The 21,046-nt window shown below is 38.8% G+C and overlaps 1 protein-coding gene across 1 annotated transcript in view; it reads left to right on the top strand.

Annotated features, from left to right (window-relative positions):
* MPPED2 (metallophosphoesterase domain containing 2) overlaps positions 1–19,943 on the top strand; it is a 94,756-nt gene extending 74,813 nt beyond the window's left edge. Inside the window, exons 5-7 of the mRNA XM_030451224.1 lie at positions 13,854–13,969; positions 16,607–16,720; positions 19,742–19,943. Of these exons, the coding sequence (XP_030307084.1) occupies positions 13,854–13,969; positions 16,607–16,720; positions 19,742–19,860 (349 nt within the window). The 3' untranslated portion in view covers positions 19,861–19,943. The remainder of the gene's footprint in view (positions 1–13,853; positions 13,970–16,606; positions 16,721–19,741) is intronic.
* Positions 19,944–21,046: the final 1,103 nt, after the last annotated feature.

Genomic DNA, 21,046 nt, shown 5'->3' with positions numbered 1-21,046 from the left:
GTAAATTTTCATGTTTGCCAGGAGGCATGGTTTGTTGGAGTAACCAGCTCTGTTGCTTTCTTGTGCCTTTAGTCATCTGTCATTGCAGCAATACATAGTGACATTTCAAACTGCTGGCATGGAAATAAGATAAAAAGTGTTTGGGACAACTGGGAAATTTCATTTAGACAGCATGTCAGACCCTAGACTCCAGTGAAAATACTGTAGGTTTACCATGTCCAGCTTTGCAGTATCATTTGATGTGAAATTAAATCAGAGGCCAGCCATGGACAGGAAAGCAGTGGAGCCTGTTCAGTTTTAGTTTGTTGTACAAGTCTGGTACTTGTGATCTCTGTTCCTTGCAAAAGTAAGTTACAATGGCTAAGGATTTATAAAGGTGGTTTGAAAGCATGATTCCCACAGAAATGTCTTTTAATATGTTGTGTTACCCTGAAAAGTCTCTTAAAACCTTGTTGTGGCCCTCATTGTTCTTGTGGATCAAGTTCATGCTGGCCAACAATTATTTTGCTTTGCACAGTAACCTAACACTGATATTTCAGGACAAATAGGCACCAGTGTGGCTCCTGAATGGGGGAGCTACATGTATTCATAAGCCATTCCATTCATTTCTCTGACATGGAAAAAAAGGGTAGGGCTGCTTTCATCCTGCTGCCAACCTTTTTATCTTTAAAGAATCAAATTTCAGGAAACCTTTCTGCCTAGGTCAAAATTTCAAAGGGCTCCTGTAATATTTAAGACGTTTAACATCTTAATTCTCAAGATTTCAAGGAGAATGTTTCTTTTTCCCACTGAGAAGACAAAACAAACAGCCCCCCAGAGCAAAACAGAAACCCATGGAAAAACAACAAAACACCAAACTAAAGCAAAATGCAGCTTTGGAGGTGTGGGGATTGGTAAAAATGTGTTTAGTGTTACTTCACTTCCTACTATTCAGAGCAGTGCATTGTTAAAACTGATGCAGTGTTTATACACATTGTGGTTATGGCTGTAGTCAGGGCTATTGTTGAAGGATGTTATACTGACATTTATCATAGTATGTCAGTAAACCCATTGTAAAAATGTCCTAGTAGTTAAATGAGGCTTAGATTTAATGAGGCTGTAAGAAAGGCCTGGATTTTTTTATCATACTGTAAATAAGGTTCCTATAGCAATGTCATTGGGATTAACGTGCAGATTTTCTTTTGTTTCAAAATCAGGGTAATATCTTTGTGAAGTTAGGCAAGTGATTTAAAGAATATATGTTTACAAAGCCTTTGAAGAAATAGTTGCTTGGCTATTCTCTTGACTACCCAATGATAGTAAATAAAAGTGGAATATTAGAAAAAATTCTAACACTGCTACCCTCCCAAGAAAATAATAGTACAGTCTCGGTAATACAACCCTAACACTGATAAAATACTACTTTAATGGCTAAATAATACATTGGGAATGTCAGAAAATTCCTTTTCAATATGTTTTTAAAAATGCTCATTTAACATAATTCAAACATTTTTGTGCTATTTCATATGCTGAATTGACTTCAATAAATGTTTTTAACACTGCTGCCACTGAAAAATGAGGCTTGTAACCATTATCAGGACTTTACCCACCAGCATTTATTTTTCTTGTAGCTGTGAAAACAGCCATTTAAAGCTCCAAAAGTTAGTCATTTGGGCCACGTTTTAGCTTTCTGCATGTATAATCAATCTGACATACTTTCTGTGAAGTATAGGGGGTGTGCCTTATGTTGTTGAAATAAGGAAGTATGAAACTGTAAGGGGACAAAAAATGTAATCTGAACCACTTGAAAGGACATTTTCTACAGCAGAAGATTAAGAAGGGTGCGATGTCTTAATTACTCTTCATATGCTTCTTTAATGGTAGGAGCAAATTATTACCTTTAAAGCTGTAGTTTGATGGTAAAGCTTTAAGTGAGTTTTGCCATTAGAGGAGCAGTTCAGTGACTGAGTGCTCAGTCCTGAGTTCAGTGCTGGTGTTTTCCAGTCTTGTGTTTGAATGCCATAAAACCAAATAAAAGATCTTCCAGTTAAACAAAAAAACAAACAAAAAAGGGAATATCCATGACCCCACCTCAACCTCAGCAGTCCCACCAAAAGGGAGCGGTGTCTGTGCCAAGAAGGAGCAGGGAAGGCTCAGGACAGAGACAGGACATTTTCCAAGTGGTTTTGCTGCCAAAGACAAATTTCTGACTGTGAGCATCTCTGTCCAGTCTTCGTGGGGTGAATTGTGCCCATCCAATGGCAAAGGGCAGCTGTCCACAGAGCAAAAGGCAGAACTGTCCTGGGCTCCTGCCCTTCTGACAGCCCCAGGGTGGATGGACCATCCCACCCCTGCACAGAACCCATCTCTGCATCAGTTGACTCCACTTTTAGAATTGCTGGCTTGAAGAGGAAGATCCAAACAATGGAGTATTCTCAGGGAAAAAAACCCACCAAAACAAAAACCCAACAAAGACCATTCAGGATGAGAGTATTTGGATCCATGGCAACATCTTTCCTCTTCCACCAAGAAAGGTTTTGGCTGAACCAGAGACTTCCATGCCTTGTTGGTTCCCTTTTGGCAGCATGTTTTGATTTGGCTGCTACGTTTTCTGATTAAACCTTTCTGAGGGCATGGCTAGAGGTTTGATTCTGAGTACTTTACCCTGCAAGAGCAGATTCCTGCAGCTCTCTATTTAGAAGGCTATTTAATGTTAGCTCTCTATTAATTTGGAAATAATGGTGTTGGGGAAAAAATTTAATTAAAATGGCTCAGAAAGTAGTTAATTATAAAGCCTACCATGGCCTGAAGTATAAAATACATTGCAGACTGAGAAATCACGTAGGGGTGCATTACTAAAATAATTAATTTAAAATTTTACATATATCACCCACACAGCAAATGCCGTGGCTGCTGCTAAAATGAGTCCAGTGCCCTTCAAAAACTGTGAGCATCTCTCCTATCTCCCACTCACTCCTTTTTAGATATGCTTGTTTTCTTCTTTACTATGGGCACGCACTTTGTGTTGAGAGCATCAGTTTGGTTGAAAGACTTTGGGTAAAATATGAAATCTTTGCCACGTTTATTTTAGGGTTATCATTTTGCTTTGTGGAGCAAGGGTTTGCCTCCTTCAGTGCCCAATCTAACCCAAACATGAGGTGCACAGACCTGTGCTGTATTTCCTTCATCTGTTGCAGCCTCTGCACTGGTCTGGATCAGTTAGTGTCAGATGTTAAGCTCGTCTTAGACCATTTAGAATCCTGCCAGTTCTCTCACAGGATAAGAGAGATGCAGGGCTGTGCTGCTGTGCTGCCCTTGTATCTCCCTGGCATCCCATCAAGGCAAGCTTTTAACTTCAGCACAGTTGTACCACGTTTAGGGATTTTCTCTACTGTTGCTGCTGTGTTTGCTTACGTATGACAAACAGAGTTAAATATTTCAAAGCTTCACCTCTAAGTACAGGAAAACAGCTGGGAGGTTTTGGTATGAGCTTTTTGGGGGCATTGGGGTTTTTTTTAATCACTTTTGAAGAAATGTCTTCTGTGTAGGTTCTGGTTTTGTGATCACATTCAAATCGTACCTGTTCTCTGGTAGCTATCAATATGCTGAGAGTTGAGATTCTTGCCTCTTGTCAGTCTAATTTCTGGCTGGTGCAGGTTCGTGACATTCAGCACTTTATCAAACATAGGCTGCTTGGCACCTATTACCACTGATCTCAGCATTGCTAATAAACAGCAACATCAAGGCCATATTTTCTGGTTCCTGTCAAACCACTGCTTTCCTGGGTGAAATAAAAGTCCTATTAACATGCTCCTCCTCATTGGCTCTGACAGTTTGATTAATTAGGCCCCCTCTTTAGATGACCTCTGCACTGACACGACAAGGAGGTGAATATAAAATGAATAGTTTGCCCACATAATGGCATACAGCAAGTTTCAGATTTTTATCAGATCAGAATGAAGTCCAGTGCCTGTACTAAAACCTACACTGTACAGCAATATACAGCTGTGGGTTATGAACCACAGCCTTTACAACATGGATAATGAATTTAAACCAAACCAATCCTGGCCATCCTGATATATTGACTTCTCTAGGAATGAATCTTTCCTTTACTTTCTTGACCATACAATACAAATCTAATTAATTTACATTATCAAATAAAATGACCTTTTGTTTTCAGCAGATTTTTTATTGCCAGAAAATACAGTATGTGAAGTCTGTGGTTATTCAGCCTCCCATAAAATACTAATGTAAAGCCATTATTCTAGTGCCACTCTATTTAAATGTCAGTCTACCTTTCTATTATAAACCACCAATTCATAGGCTTGTAACATCACTGAAAAAATTTACTTTGGGTGAGAACTTGGAGTACAAGATCCAAACTTTTCTTTGAGAAGTGTATTTTTTTAAAATACAAATGGATGTGATCCCAAAGGATGAACTCTGAACCTACAGCACAGCATTCCTTGCACCAGAAACATGTGATGGGATCATTTGCTGCTGATTGCTTGGACTTCATTATGTTCCATTAACAATCTCTTGAGGAGAATTGGGTGTTGCACATTGCTTTGGAGAAATGTGGGGTCAAAATCCTCTCTCTGTTGTAATGATAACTGGAAAGAGTATAGCATTTTGTTGCTCATATGGAGTCACTGAGATTGAGGTAAAAATTCTAGTATATTGGTTCCTAATTAAAGTTTTTATGTTGGTTTTTTTTCACCAGGAGGGTCAAATTAACTTTCATTCAGTCTCTGGTAATCTGTGTCTCCCACAAATTTCTTTGAAGGGACAACATGAAGGTGGATGAGCCTAAAATTAAATGTTATGTAAACTGACCTGCATGTAATCTGAGCTCCTTGTTTAATGATCTTGAAGCCAGCAAAAGCAAGTGACCCATGCTTAAGCAGATCCTTTCCAATTAAATAATGCTCATTTTGCCTCTGTGATGCTGAATGTTCTCTGCAGCCTTTTAAGCAACTTCTGCTTCCTTTATGACCCTTACATGTGTTTTTTTCCCATAGTCTCTTCTGTCATTTTTTCCTCTGTGTTCATCTGTTGATCAAGTAACTGCATTACCTTAATTGATTTGCTAAATTGGCTCATACATAAGACAGCTCCTTCAGGTAATAACCTGAAAATGTTCACTTGTATTACTGGAGTCATGCTTGAGTGCTGTCAGTCAGAGTTCTTTATTGGTTTGGGAGTGCCTTTTGCCATTTCTTTAAGTTATTTGTTTGGCTCCTTCTTCCAGGCAGAGCAGGAGGAGTTAAATTTATTTATATCTATATCTATATTTATATTTATGTACACACACACATGCACAGGTTGTATGCGTGTAATATGGGGTATGGGGTTTTTTTAAGTGTGAACCTTGTTTGCATATAAATTTTCTGAGGTTGTCTAAGCTGAGAAGGAGGTGTGATATGCATTTGGAGATCCATAATATCACCCCTTTCCCTAAATGACTTTTGTTGTTAGCTGCTTGGTTGACGGAATTTGACAAATAAAGTAGCAATATTTTTCAATGAAGATTGGACAAGAGTTGCTAACTCTCCCTTCCTGCAGACTCCAAAATAGGATCACAGTTAAGGTGAGATTTTGAGTAGACCAGATGTTTAATTTCTGCTCAAAGTCTGTAATAATTGAAGAAAATAAAGCAAATCAGCACATCTCTTAAATAAATTATATTTCCTGAATGTTACAATTAAACAGTAAGCCAGTACCATTGCTTAAAATTCAAGTATGTTATTTTATACTGTTACTTACTTGCCAAATAAGCATGTATTGTGAGACTGGAAACTCTTTGTTTTGGCTGTTTTCATCTGGTAAGCAAGGGTAAGTGACTTGACATCCAGCCTCAAGAATAAACTGAAACGGAAGGTAGCACAGACTTCAAACAAACAAGAAATGCTGGGAGCATCCTGTGGCCTAATTATAACTAGCTCTTTGCATTCTACTCGGCAGATTTTCAGAAGGTTATGTTACAAGTTCCTACAATTAAATATCATGGGCTAAGCCTGCATGGAAGGCTAATATGTGTCAACCTTGTTTGGTTTTCCTACAAGGCATCCTGGAAAGTTTCAACTTTGTCTTGAAGAATGCTGAGCAGCATTTTGGGCAAAAGATAAATAAAAATAGTGATGTTATTTAGAGGTAAACAGTGTCATCTGGCAATAAGCAATCTCAATGTCTGATTTTAAGTCTTTGGAAGCTGCAAAGATGTTTGACTTACTGTTAATAATAGTAGTGAAAATTGTGGAGGGCAGCATTCTGTGTCTACCCTCTGATTTGCCTTCAGCCCATCACTTAGGCACATATTCTGACAAATTTATTCTTGGTGTATGGAGTCAGGCTTGTTCTATGCAGTATCTCCATGAACAGTGCTCAATCTAAACCATTCTGAGGCTAAGTTAATTATTGCTTGTTAGCTACTTCAAAAGAGTTTTTTTAAAGACTCTGAGTTCCTGTGATTGTGATGCAGGTTTGTGCTTACTGGATTTTTCTGGTTGTTTTTTACTTCTCAGAAACAACAAACTGATTTTGTCAACTCTGGAAATTAGATCAGGAAAAGCAAGGGCAACCCAAACATCCAGAATGTGAGGGCACAAAGATCAAAATGTTTTCTTCTTGATTCTGTGTGCTGCAGTTCAGAGATGTGTTGTGTGAAAAGCTTTAAATCAATGCAAAATGAGTGAAATTTAGTTCTGAAGTAAGCCCACTTTATAACTCAGTCCTTTTTAGGTGAGAAGATTTACTGAGATAAGAGTCCTGGTGATGGGTTTCATCCCATGAGGAAGCTCAAAACAAGTCTCTTGTTCTCAGAGGATTATCTTTAGAGAACAAGAGACTGAGAAAAGTTACTCTCAGATAGCCCAGATGCTGTTTTTCCTCTGTGTCAGGGTTTTGCACTATAGAAGTAGTGATCTGGTGTTCTGCCTCACTTGTCAGGATGCAAGAACCAGAGCTGGCCCAAGGTCTAATGATGGGTGTATGGGGGGGCTGTGGTTGGCAGCTCTCAGGGAGACCCCAGCCAAAACTGATCCTCTGAAGGAAGTCTCACCTTTCATTTTAGTGTCATTAAGTTACATATATGAAGAGAAGTACAGCATGCCCCTGCAAAGTTACCTAAAGGTGCTGAAACACTACCTAAAAACATGTATGTGGAATTGTTCTGGTTTGTGGCTCCATCACTTATTAATGAATGTTCAATTATGTTGTTCTCTGACCAACATAGCCCTTCAGAGCAACTACAGGGACTCTCTAGTGATTCTAAAGAATTCTCTTTTAAGTAGCATTCAAAAATGTAACATTTCTAGAGGCTGTTTTTTAGGAACATGAACCAAATTTACCAATGGGGTAGGCAGGCACAACTACTTCTGAGTTTTTATTTGTTATGCTTCCTTATATCTGGCAAGGTTTATTTCACAGTTCACTGAAATGTAGCTTGCTTGTTTTAAAGGTAGCCATCTTCATTCAGTGTTTCCCAAATGCTACTTTTGTAAATATGTGAAATATTCAACAGAAGCCAGAGGATGCAATTACATCTGTACAGATTTTGCTTTTTTGCATGTCATAGGCACACACACTCCCTAGGTGAATCACAAATATGCACAGATATGTATGTGTTGGAGTGCTCCTTACTTCCCTATTGCTTGTGCTCTGGTTTGTGTCCACATTGCAGCAACAGGGCTACTGGTAAAAACCTCTTCCAGGTCTACCTGGGGTGACAGCTTTGTCAGTCTGCAGTTCTGGCATGGATAATAAGAGGCATTAATTAATATAAGATGTAATGCAACTAGCATAATATGTTCATCATAGGAAGTTGAAGTATTTGAGCTCTTTTCAATACTGCAGCATCCTTTGACTCTTGAAGGGTGCATTTACCCTGCTGAGGGATACACTGTAGGAATGAAGGGGAAAATCTGCCCACTCTGAAATGAGAAGTGGTCCTACAAATCAGTCCAGGTTGGTACTTTCCAGGCCTGAGCTGTTGCCACAGTGCTCCCATCCCCATGCAGGGAAATGCAGTGTACTTAATGTATGCACCCAGCTAGCTAAGACCAGGACTATCCCTCAAGCCATCCTCAACTATATGCAGCACAGAAATACACAGGATCTAATACTTCTATTAGTAGGCCTTTGTAATTCTCTTCTTTTCAAAAGTAGAATGAAATTAGCCCTTGAGTCAAGTTAGAATTATTTTCATATTTTTTGGATATTAAAATATCTCCCAGATCTCATTAAGTAAAGCCCTAAATAAAATAACTGCAATACAGTTAGGGATTGGAAAAACCTCAGAAGATTTGGAGGAAATTTCCTCTTTGATGAGCAAATCAGATACTTAAGCAAAGGTTGTCTGAGTCATAAACTTAAAAAATGTATCTAGTCTCATCTTCTCCCCTCTGGTATCCAGGGGCTTCTTGATGTCACTCCCTCCTCTGCCTCATTTTATATTTTCCCTGTCCTCAGGGAGCCCTGTGCTCTGCAGCCTGATGTCATCTGTGTCTTGGGAATCTTCCATGATATTGCTGGCATTTTAGCCTCCTGCCTGTCTGCTCCTTTGGCCTCAAGTTTCTTAAGCCCTGACATGTTTTTTGTGTGTTTCTTCATGTAATTTCCTCCTTTTCTCTCTTTTTAAAAAGCAATACATCTTCCTTCCAGAAGACAAGTCATGGTCTGTGGTGCTCTGTTAATGTTAACACAAAACATGTGAGTGGAGCAGATGCTTTATGTTCCTCCAAAACACATCACTAGCCACTCAAGACACAGACAGAAGGTGCCAGTGGTTGGTATGGGCCATCAGAGAAATGGAATGCTGAAAGGTTGTAGGTTGTAGGTTTTAGATTTGGGGCCCAGGGCTCAGTCACCTGTTTGTAAAGTTTGGGACAGCTCAGAGGCAGCAAATTCAAAGATGAGAGTGGGAGAGGGAAGAACTGCAAGGTGCACTCCTTTCATGTACAATTTCCCAGTTTTGCAGATGGCTAAAGCTGCATTTCTGTATCTGTTGTTGGTTTGGGTGATTATCTGCTTCAGATCAGCACAACCACAGAAAGTGCTGAATGGCAGCAGTCTAGATCCTAGTTTTTTCTTTCATACTTCTTAAGCCCAGCTCTCGATGTGGCAGGAGTCTAAGCTAAAACCTCTGTTGCCCAGATTCTACAATCTGAGATGGAACCTGAGAACAGGTTGGTGCAAAGCGTGCACTGGGTCACAATAGCTGATGGTGATGTGGTGGTTGCCTCATAGAGAAAAGGCACCATGTGGACTCTTTCCCTTCAGACATGATGGAGAAATGGGGGTCGTGTTTCCCAAAAGTTTTGTCATTTAGAAAACCAGCAAGTGTTTAGAGCTTGTAGTATATACGTTGAGAGAGAGAAAAACCTGGGGGGGGGGGGGGGGGAAATTTGCCAGCAGCTTCTGAGACTTCAGGTTTTTGTAACATAGTAAAAATAGCAGAACTATAATTTAGAATGTTCTCAGCCTCTGTGCAGGTCAGTAATAAGATACATACAGTAACATGGCTAACATAATCACAGTACTGGTAACCCACTTTCATGAGAGCTTCAGCTCTCAGGGTAAGCAAAATCCCAAGGAACCAGACACTGTGATGCTTCTTTGGGTTGTCTATTATTGTCCTCACTTTCTAAATAGGACATTGAGGCACAGCAAGTAAATGTTAGTGGAGATTAAATGTAGCTCAAGCCACCAGACTGTGCCTTTTACTGATAGCACATTATAATGATTAAAGGAATTACTTAACCTTTAAGATTTCCTGGTTGTTGTTACATTATGAGTAGTCACTATAAGAAAGAGCCAAAAAAAAAAAAAAAACCAACAAAAAAAACCAAACCCAAAAACTAGCCCCCAAAACTAACCAAGTGCACTGAAGGCAAATTTCAGAGCCTTTCTGTGTCCCCCTCCCCAGGCTCTCTCCTGACAGAGCAGCGAGAGCTGTGTCTGCGCTGCAAGCGCATGCAGCATGCAGGGTGGGGGGAGGCAGATCAAAAAAAGGTTTTGCTTTTCTCTGCACAAAGGCCAATTTTTTATTTTTTTTTTTTTTCCATTTATTCTCTGCTGGTTTGCTGTACTGTACAGTTTTGGTCTAGTGATGTAACAGATAACTTTAGGGGTACGTCTGTGTGCTACTTCTGTGACTGAACAAGTCTGGGAATGTGGATCGGTGTCCTGAGCCACCTTTTTTTCCTGCTAATAGAACTGTCTCTCCTCCTCGTGATCCTTCAAGTCTTTGAGCTCAGTGAATTCTGACAAAAATAAAGAGCAGTTCATTATTGTTATTAGTTTTGTGTAGAAGGAATTCCTGCTATGATGCCTTTTAGACAACCCCTTGGCTGTTGTCCTGGGGAAGGAAACTGATTGAGATTTTTTGCCTCCTGTGCACTTTTCTCACTGGATTAAGGGTAAAGCTAAAGCTTTCCTAAAACACTTGGTAGCCTTAGCAATGAATGAATATAAGGGATTAAAATCCCATGAGATAATTTATTTTTTCTAATCCTGTTTAGAAGTAACTATTGAAATAAATGGGTTTAGTGGTGGAGGTAAAAGGAAAACCTGAATCTAGAAGGTCTCGTTGTACATTTACCTTTTAAGTTGCTGAACTCTGAGGATCAGGTAATTAAATTTATGAGCCAGAGAAGAAAGTAGGTAGCTGGAGATACCATCCTTTAAAAATGTTAAAGTTCTAGGAGGAGTAAAAATTCCCATATTACTTTTGTGAACTTGGCCATGGCTTTGTGTCTTCTGTTTCCCTGTGCAATGGTATTGCTTCAGAGGTGCATACATCGAGGAGTGATTGTGATTTTGCTTCATGAAATGAAGTAATAATAAAATAGTAAAATTGTAGGAAGTTATTTCAGAACAGGGAGATGGATGAAGAGAAGTTAAAGAGATGGATTTTTGTGTCATGTCAGGGAGTTATCTCAAGGCAGGTAGAGGGTGAGTCTTGTGAAACCTAAGATGCTCTCCTTGGTATTATATCAAGTGATGTCTGCATCTCTTGCAGAAGGTTTGCAATAGGGGGGGGCTGAGCTGTCAGGTGAGCCAGGGAACAAGAGTTATCATGATGGTTTGATGGTACCCTAAGGATGCTGTGAAGTGCACTTGGTTCTGACAAGCAGAGGCTCCAATAGGTTCTGCTGGATGCAGGGTGTGGGCTGGCGGAGAGGGACACGCGTCACGCTGGGCAGCAGGGATGAGGAAGTGTTCTGGTCTGTCAAACATAAAATGACACAAGCATTTGTAATCTCTCATTACTAATCCCTCTGGCTCTTACATCTACACCTCCCTTGTGGTGTTATTCAACAGCTGGTCACTTTTCTTGTCAGCTGCTTAAAAATGAGATATAAAATTAGTGTTTTCAGGAGTTAACTCCAGTCTCTTTTTTAGAACTTCTCAGGAAGGGAAAGTATGGCAGATCTTAAATATAGTTACTAATAACTAAGTAGCCTTTACTAAGGATTGGCACTTGATTGTGACTTCCCATGGGTGGGTGAAGCCAGAGTTCACTAAAGATATTTCTTCCTTGGTATGAGATGGTTTTTCCTGGTAAGTAAGATTGAGAAGATGGTGCAGAAGGCATATAACTCAAACTACCATTTTTCCCTCTCTAAATTATTTAGAAGTTGAGAGCAACTTTGTTTAATTCTTATGAATCCAGAAAAAGGACAGCAATAGTCCTTTTTCAATAGGATGCTTCCTACCTGCAGTGCAGGCTTTCTCATTCCTGCACACATTTCAGGTTTGCTGGGGGTAAGCAGCTCCTCATCTGGTCCCTCAGGGGACTCCCAGCTCATCACTGCATTTTGTGTGCATTGCCACACAGCACAGTGCAAACACTGGGTCACCTTCCTTGTGATCTCATCTGAACCTGCATCTCTACCACAAAGCAGTTTTTTGTTCCTGGTGTTGTTCTGAACGTGTCCTCTTTCCTCTGGGCTTTTCTGGTGGGGGCTGGGGACTCTGTTTGCCTGGTCAGGGCACAGAGCTGACATGGAACATGGAACAGGTTTGTGTTTTAAATGTCTGAAACCTAAACCTGGAATCCAGGTGTGCTTCCAGTCACCCCTCACTTCTCCCGGATTTATTCATTTTGTATGCAAATATTTAGTATATTAAAGTAATACTTGACCATCTTTGTGCACATGCTGCATAATGGGGAAGGTTTCTCCAAAGTTTTCTTACAAGTGGATTCCCATGTGGTGCCTGTTAGTCACAGCTAATTACAGAGCCTGGTGAATGAATATATTGGAGCTGAGGTTCCCCTCCTCCCCCAGTGCTTCAGAAGAAAATAAAATAAAAAACCTGCAGACAAATCCAGGTTTTTCTGTGGGTATAGTCTCCAAAGAGCTCCAGAGAGATCACAGATGTGGTTTCACATTTCAGGTTTAACTATGGTGTAATAACTACAGTATTATCTGCAGGAGAAATGCAAGTGGGGAAAGAATCATTAATTGACAGTGAAAAGTTCAAACTGTGCACTGTGTGTTTGTTTTTTTAAGCAGCTGAATGTTTAGCCAAACCATATTTTAACTGTTAACTGCAGCCCTGAAGGTTACAATAATCTTGATACTTTAAAACCTAGGAGCATTATAGGAAAGGAAATTTAGATAGGTGTTTCAGAAAGGTCAATCATAGCAGAGCAGAAACACTTGTGACTTAGTTAAAGCTCAGACACATGCTTCAGTTTTAATTCAGTTGCATGCAAACCCCTGTGAGGGACACTGACCTTACTTTACAAGATACCAACTTCTTACAGTGTTTCAGAGGGGTGCAGAGCAAGCCAGCAGTGAGAGGTGAAATTTCCTTGCTGTGTACATGAGGAACCTGTAGCTCACATAAAATGTTAAAACTAACATCTAATTTTCTCATCTTTTGTTAGCATTCAGGAAGCCTCCTAGGTTGACCAAGTTCCTCTGTGTGTGTAGTTGTTAGTCAAATAGAACTACATATGATATGTCTATTATTTGTCACTAAGACACCAGGGACCTTCTTGCTCCTGCCCCAGCACCTCCCACTGTGTTCCCTTGCTGCCAGAATCAGAAATTCAGACCATTTGTAGAACTGGGTATAATCTCCATTGGTCAAATAACTGTCTCTGGAAAATGAAATACCCCCAAAAATTTTACATTACAACCCCCCAAAAAATAGAGATGTAATCTGAGCACGAAAGCTCCATTTAAATGCATATTTGAGGCTGAAAAATGCATAATTTAGAGGGTGCAGGAAGCAGGTTACATAATGAAATTACATAGGACTCTTAGGATTCTTAATGATCGCTCTCTTTTTAAGAGGTCTGCTTTTCCTCTAAGGTTGGTTTGTGGTTGTTTTTCTCCACCCATTTTTTATTTTCAGAACTGCAGTACACAGAAGACTACAGCAGTAGCTTGAACTCTCAGAGAGATGCCCCTGTGTGACTAGGGACAGGACAGGAGTTATCCTACCTAGCGAGTGGAGCAATTCCATCAAAATCTGATGCCTGAGCTCTTGAAAACACTCTAATGAAAACTTGTTAAATTAGTACAATGCTAACAGCTGTATAGGAGATGTTAGAACAGATGTGAATATTATAGTTTCTTTTCAGAACAATTACTTTTTTCCCCCTTTCTGTCTAGTGAGGAAGTGCCCCCAGGGCTGAATACTCTTAAAGTAACAAAAAAGTATAGGATATTTATTTAAATTTAACCATATATATTAATGTAATCATGTATTTGAACCAGTTTGCTTTAGAAGAATCCCCTTCAAAAAGGCTGTCTGCACATAATCTCTGAAGCACAGAAACTGCTTTAATTCAGAAAAATTGGAAAGGGGAAGAGATTTTTATTTTATACTGATGCAGTTCATCTTATTTTTCCCCAAAGGACACCGTGGTTTAATGGATGGGGCTTCAACCTACCCAGAGGTCAGTCTTTGCTAGACAAGTGGAACCTTATTCCTGAGGGAATTGATATACTAATGACACATGGACCTCCACTTGGTAAGTGAAAGTAAAGCTGCGTGTGATTTTTTGCATGAGAATTTTACTACCAAAATGAGAAAGTTCAATAATACAATAAACTATACTGTAATTGCACCCTCACTCAAAACTATGGATTAAAAAGCTGTTTTGGAAGAAGTGTAATTTGATTAGTAGTCTTAGCAGATGTGTTTATTATCCAGGTGTTATGTCAATCAAAACTATTTTTTTTTAACTCAAGCTAGGGAAAATAAAATATCTGACTCCATAGCCACCATGGTTTGACATTTTATTTAAGAGCAGTATTAATCTTAAAAAATTTATGATCTTTTGGAGATTGACTAAAACTTTTTAAACATTTGTCCACTGCAATGACATGTTTTCTTAAGGTTTTATTGTACACAGGCAAGCTTCAGGAGTATGCAGTCACATATTCTCCTTGGTAGGGTCCTTGTAAACTTAAAATATGCAACATTAGTTTGAAAGTTATTGACTGGCTGATAGTGAATTTGTGAAGGAATAAAAATTATATTCTCAGATAATTGTTCCTTATTCAAACTAATGACAGGTGAGCACAAGTCTAAGAATTCATAAAATGTTTTTTCATTAACTACTTAATGTTTATAATTCAGTTAAATTTTGCTTGCCTTGTAAATGTAATTTACTGCTCCCCATTTTAATCATAAGTTCTCAGCTAAGTTCTGAAGTTCTCAAAAAGACATTAATATGATCATTCAGCAGAGGCAGGAGCAGTTGGGCCTAAAAAAAGTCATGAAAGCCCACAGAAAAACCATTTGAAATTACCCCCTTTTTTTCCTCTGTTCTGTACCTCACAAGATAGTATTACATAACATTTACTACTTTTCTTTAAGACACGTGTGGCAAGCAGTCTAGGACTGTATTTTAAGTATTTCAGTTGCTTTCACAAAGCATCTGCCTTTTTACACATATGGCAGGATAAGAAATTGTGTCAGTCTCTTCAAAAGCATAATTGTTAGGAAATTGTGATTTTTTCAGAGGTTTAGTAAGCTCTTGGAATCCAAGGGGTCAGATCATCACATGATGTGTACTACCTTTAAGATAGGAGGCAATATAAGAATATTATAAAAAAAAAACAACTTCCCAGGATTGCATTATAAAATAAATAAATAAAAAAAGTGCTGCCCAGCTGGCTCAGTGCTCTCTTCACTGTAAAGTCAGGAATTAATGCCTGCTGATGTTTTGTGCCACAATGAAAAGTCAGCAGAGAACAGAAAATTTTTGACCAGTAATGTACTTACTATGCCTTTTATAGCCTGGTTACTCTTCTAATACTACTTAGAGAATGTTTTAAGACAATCTGCAAATTCTCTGTAATCTTCCTAGAGGTACCAGTGTGCTGCTTTGATACAGCAATGATACACCAGCCACTGGCACTGGAGTGCACCGGATATTGAAAATCAAAGCTTTGAATAGCACTCTTTTAATCTGTTTATTTTCCCAAAGATGCAAAAAACCCCACAAGCATGTTTATAATGTTTCTTGGGTGCTATTTTAAGTGGCTTGCTAATCCATCTGCACTGAATTGGGTTCATATAGAAATAGTGTGATGCTGCAGACACTAATGAGTGCTTTAATTGAATAAACACACATTTTGGTTCTGATGGATAATAATGAAGTTATTCAGTTTCCAAAGGCTTTTCCAAAGCCAATTCCAAAGGCAATTCCGTGTTTTAACTAGACACACAGATTAGGTGCTAGTACTGTATCTGTAGGGAGTGGTTCTAGGTTTTAGCCTTCATGATAATATTGTTAAAATGCTGCTTTTTATGTTAAATAAACAGTAAGGGAGGTAGAGCTATAACTGGACTCTTTGTTCTCTCCAATGTGCAGTGAATTTCATGTCACAACTTGTTTTTACTAGCTGGAATAAACTTGGCACGGGGTGTAATTACTTCAAAGTCAGTAGAACAGTGTTGCAGTTGGATGTGGCTTCTGATTTCCCTTTTACTCCTCCTTATCCATCTTGTCCTGCTGTCCATTGTCAGTGCTAGTCCAGGCACTTCTATAACAACTGCTGTCAAGTTCTGTGCCTTTTTCTGTATTGTCTGCAGGACTGAATGGCAGTGTGGTCAATTAGCACTGCTGGAAGCTATTTCATGAGATTGCTTGTTGGTGGAGACTGGGGACTCAAAAGTTACCTGACATTTGCAGACCATAGTCCTCTGGAAGTTTTGAAAGATACTTTATTTTTATTTGTGGAAGATACGGTATTTTAAATCCTTGGGGTGGCAGAGGTGTCAGGCTGTGGTTCAGCTGATCTGCCCAAGGTATTTGGTTTCTGGAGTAACCATCTCGCTGGCTTTGGGAGCTGGCAAAAATCTGCAGCAATGCCAGGAATAAATGTCCCAGGGTTTCAAGGTGGAAGATGAGTTTAAACTTACAATTTAAAAAAACAAATCACATCCAGAAAAGTATTAATGCAGATGGAGGGAGGAAATCTTAAGGAAGACAAAGTGACAGTGAAACATTCCCTAAAAGCCATTGTGTGCTTTAATGGAGAGGTTATGACTACAAATACTGTAATAATCCTTCTGTGAATTATGACTTCCTGAAAGACTACACGAAACTTTACCTGAATAGAGAAAATTAATGGTAATAATTGATTTCTGCCCTTAGGTTTTCGAGACTGGGTTCCAAAGGAGCTGCAAAGAGTGGGTTGTGTGGAGCTGTTGAACACAGTGCAGAGGCGAGTGAGACCCAAACTCCACGTCTTTGGTGGGATTCATGAAGGTAAGGACCAGCACTCCTCCCCTCTTCAATCCCAGGCTGATATTGAGGAAGGGCATTTTTGGAAGTGGCAAAGGATGAATTGGACTAAAGTAGGAAGAGATCATATGCACAGCACTTTGTGAATTTATTCCAGAATTAAAACTGTTTCAGCAAAGTGTGCTACATTTAGCCACCCACGTGTTTCACTGTGCAAGGGTTGTCTATACAGGTTGCTTGAAAGCAATTCAAATTTTGACAAACTTGGTCAGGGGTACAGATGAAATTCCCCACACTTGCAAGCCAAAATTAAAATTATTCCCATTATTCCAAGCAAAGGAGACAAAAAAAAGTGCTAGAAAAGAAAGAAAATTGGAGCCAATTCAATCTCAGCTCACCTCCCTCAGCTTTTAAGGGAAAGCAGAAAGCAGGGCATCTTGAGTCAGACATCAGGAGGAGATTGGCACATCTCACTCTGCATACATTTCTAAAACCATCCTGTAGTACAGTTTGTGCTCTGTATGTTGCCTTCTAACATTTTAGAAGAGAGATTTCCCCACTTTCACCACCAGATCAAGCATCGTGTGAAGCCTCAGAAACAATAAACTCAGTTTGTGGCAGCTGAAGAGACCGAGAGATTAAATCCATTTTGTAGATACTTAAATATTTAATACAATTTTGTAGCTTTCATGTGGCTGAGAGACAAACACGTGGAGCTCTGCCTGAGACAGAGTGTAAGACTGCATGACCCTGGAACTCAAAATTACACATTAAATGCTTTATACTGTCCCCCTGGAGGTTTTTTCATTGACTCTAATTAGGTTTTCCATAGGCTTAAAGATTTGGAGGACTTCATAAAAGAAAAACAAAAAAAGAACAGCTTTCTCAACTAGTGCTGTTGGTTTTTCTGAAACCCTTGTGACTCCATACAATGAATTTTATGCCTGGTATCTGTAAATAGTTTATAATGGAAATGCTGACATCATGACCTTAAGTATAGTGGCATGAATAGTAGTTTTTAAAGAAAAGATAGAATATTTTGTACAAATATTAATCCTTTGATACTAAGAATAAAGCAGGATTTCCAGCTAAGTAATGTAAATTCTCTACCACCTTTTAGGCACTATATGATGAAACTTCTAGTTCCAATAGGGGTAAGTAATGGGAAGAAAGGTATTTGAATGTTACAAGATCATCCTTTTGAAAAAGGACTGAGGAACCCTTGGCAGTACTTTACATTTAAATCTCATAGGAAGGTGGTAGAACATGCTAAAAGTGAGCACTATAATACATGGACACCAACAAAAAAGTTACAATCCCACTTAATACTTATGCAGAAGAGAAAGGAACTGATTGACTGCTGCAAGAAATAGCCACGTGTTAAGAGCATTATCTTACAATACAATTAATTCTCATCCAACTCCAGCTGAGATGAATGTGCACTACATTCCATTAAATCAACAGAGTCTATACACACATTTTGGTGATACAGGGTTTTTTTCCTGCTTGATAAGAAAGAACAACTGCAAATGAGGCTTTTCCCACCACGAGATGATCTAAATCAAAATTGCCAGTCTAAATAAATAAAGTAATACAAGCAGACAGTGCAGCAATTCTGAAGTGATTATTCTTTCTGATAGACACTGTGGGTAGCTGTATTTATCTTTCCTTTCAGACAGCAGTGATCTGTACTGTATCATAATGGTTTAAAAGAAAAACATTTTTCCTGTGTGGGTTAGCAATGGGAAGTTCTCTTCCACCATGAAATGGGTTTGCTGTTGTTGTTGTTTTTTGAAGTACATTTGGTGCCAAACTCTTCCTTGATTATTTTTGAGCTTGTTAGCTTTTTTATGGAAGTCAGCTGAAAACAACTGTAGAGCTTTGTCTCATCTTCCACATGAGTGGAACTGGAGCCCTGATCCTTATGCTTGAGAGACTGTGAGAGAGCCTCTGCCTTCTCAGGATCTGTGTACTTTTGTTATTCATTTTCTCAGATTACATTTGCTGAATTGAAGGCTCAGGGGTTACTCAAGTCATGGGTCTCTATAGTTTGCTTCACTTGCCCAAAATTATTGGAGTGCACAACCCCCTGTTGTGCCCTGTTCCCATGTGGCAAGTGGGAGAGAGATAGAGGCCAGCTGAAAAACCACATTTCTGCTGGTTCCTCAGCCACACTGAGCACAAACATTGCTGGCCAGATGTTTAGAAGGTTGAGCATTCTGATACTGATGCCATAGTGCTACTGAGGAGTCAAGTTCTTGGCATCCTGAAATACCTGTGATTAATATTCTCTGCTTCTTGTTTTTTTATTTGGGAACAAGTTATTAAGATCCCTTCAGAAAGAAAAGCAGTCATCTATTTAACCTTCAGCTCAATTCTCTGCTTAAGCTAGAGGTCATCCATTGACCTCCAGTGCTCTGGTGTGTTTATAGCAGGAAATTCCTTTCCCTCATCATGATTTTCACTGGTAAATATACATATATAAAGTATGTACGTGTGGATATTTTTAACCTGCTAATGAGTTTCTGAGGTTCCACAAGCTGGTGTGAACACCAGGTTGCCAGTCCTGTGATGAGGAACTGGATAAAAAGTACTGGCATGGGAAAATCTTTCCAGGTTCAGTTCATTGCCCAGAGAAGGGCTTTTGTAGGTGAAACCAAAGAGAATTCTAAAATTTTTGCTCCTAATTAGTCTTTTTCATCTGACAAACATTACAGGCATGCAAACTACATCTCACTAATTTAGTAATTAGGAAAAGTGCATGTATGGCTTTGTCTGCTTCTGCTGTGTCCAATTGCAACAGGATTTTCCACAGGGGAGAAAGGTTTGTGTATAATGCAAAAGCATCAGTTCTTAGTTCAAACACAGCACGTTGTATTTTTTTCAATCAAGGCTTTCTTGCAGCTTCCACGAGCTTGTAGCATTTGGAAGGGATTAATTTAATTTTATTCCAAAGCATTGATCCCACAACAGGCTTTCAGTGCAGCTGCCCAGGGGCAGTATTGTTGTTTATGGTGCAGTAAGTGTGACACCTTCTCCCTACAGGTTATGGCATTATGACAGATGGTTACACAACCTACATCAATGCTTCAACGTGTACAGTCAGCTTTCAACCCACCAACCCTCCAATTATATTTGACCTTCCAACCCCTCAAGGATCATGAAGCACTAATGCACATTTGGAACTGGGGAAGGTCTAAAAACTGCCATTTTCTAATTGTAACATTTGCATTCTGTTACATGTTAATTTCAAAACTGGGAAGGGGGGGGAGAGGGTGAGAATTTGGGGGAACCATGGGGATTTTGTTTTGGGATGGGGTTTGGGTTTGTTTTTTGGGGGTTTTGTTTATTTTCTTTTTGTAAATTGCTGGTACAAAAGAAAACAAGAAAAGTTAGAGGTTGTGCTTTTTGGAAATGCAGCATTCATTTTGAATTGATAAAGCATTGTGAATTTGTAAAATGAATTTTGTTTTTCAATGAATTTGCCATTGTAAATTGTTATAGTGTTCTCAAAAGGACAGCCAAGCTTTCTTTTAATAAGTGAGAGACCTTATTTTAATATTATATTATAAGCTAAAAGAAAAAAAAAAGGCAGCATTTAAAAACACCCAAATTTGCACAACTTTTGTTCTTGTAGAGGTTAAGCGTCTTCTTTTTCCCTAGGTCTAGATACTAGCTTTTAATTTCCATGTGTATCAATTTTTTTTTAATTTTTGTAGGACAAACGATAGTTTGGGGTCTATTTACCTCTTGGTGTTTGTGCATGTACTGAAACTTGTTTCTATTAACAGCCAAATGCAGCAAGGGAAGAATAGACCTCTCACTTGTTTGTCTCTACCTGCTTTTATACTTTAAAGACAGCCTATATGTGATATCTGCCTTTTATTGTTTGTTTTTAAATTATTTTAGCTTTAAAAGACTGAGGGTGAAAGCTGCAAAGAGCAGGTATTTCATGCAGTTAAAAAAAAAATGTAAATGCGGACTCCTTTTAAATATGAATTTATATATATATGTATTTTTTGTGCATTATAACTAAGCTAGGATTTAATATTGCCAGTATAGCATCTGCAAAATTATGCTGTACAGCACATCTAAATTATGAAGGATGTGACACATTTTCCAAGTGCTCAAGGCCTTCAAGAGCCTGAGTTAAATCTTTGTCATAGTTCAGGCATGTATAGAGTCAAATGGATACAATCAAGCCTAACTAAAATAAGGCTTAGTTGTCCTTTATATTTAAATATTCTTCTTGTATTTTTATTTCCTTTTTCTTATTTTGCACTGTGTGTAAATGCAATCTTGCTAGCACAAAATATTGTTGCAGATAGTTATTTCTGTTCTACCACTGTA

The sequence above is a fragment of the Calypte anna genome, chromosome 5 (genome assembly GCF_003957555.1).
Source record: "Calypte anna isolate BGI_N300 chromosome 5, bCalAnn1_v1.p, whole genome shotgun sequence".
NCBI lineage: Eukaryota > Metazoa > Chordata > Aves > Apodiformes > Trochilidae > Calypte > Calypte anna.
This window is presented reverse-complemented; position numbering and strand designations above follow the sequence as displayed.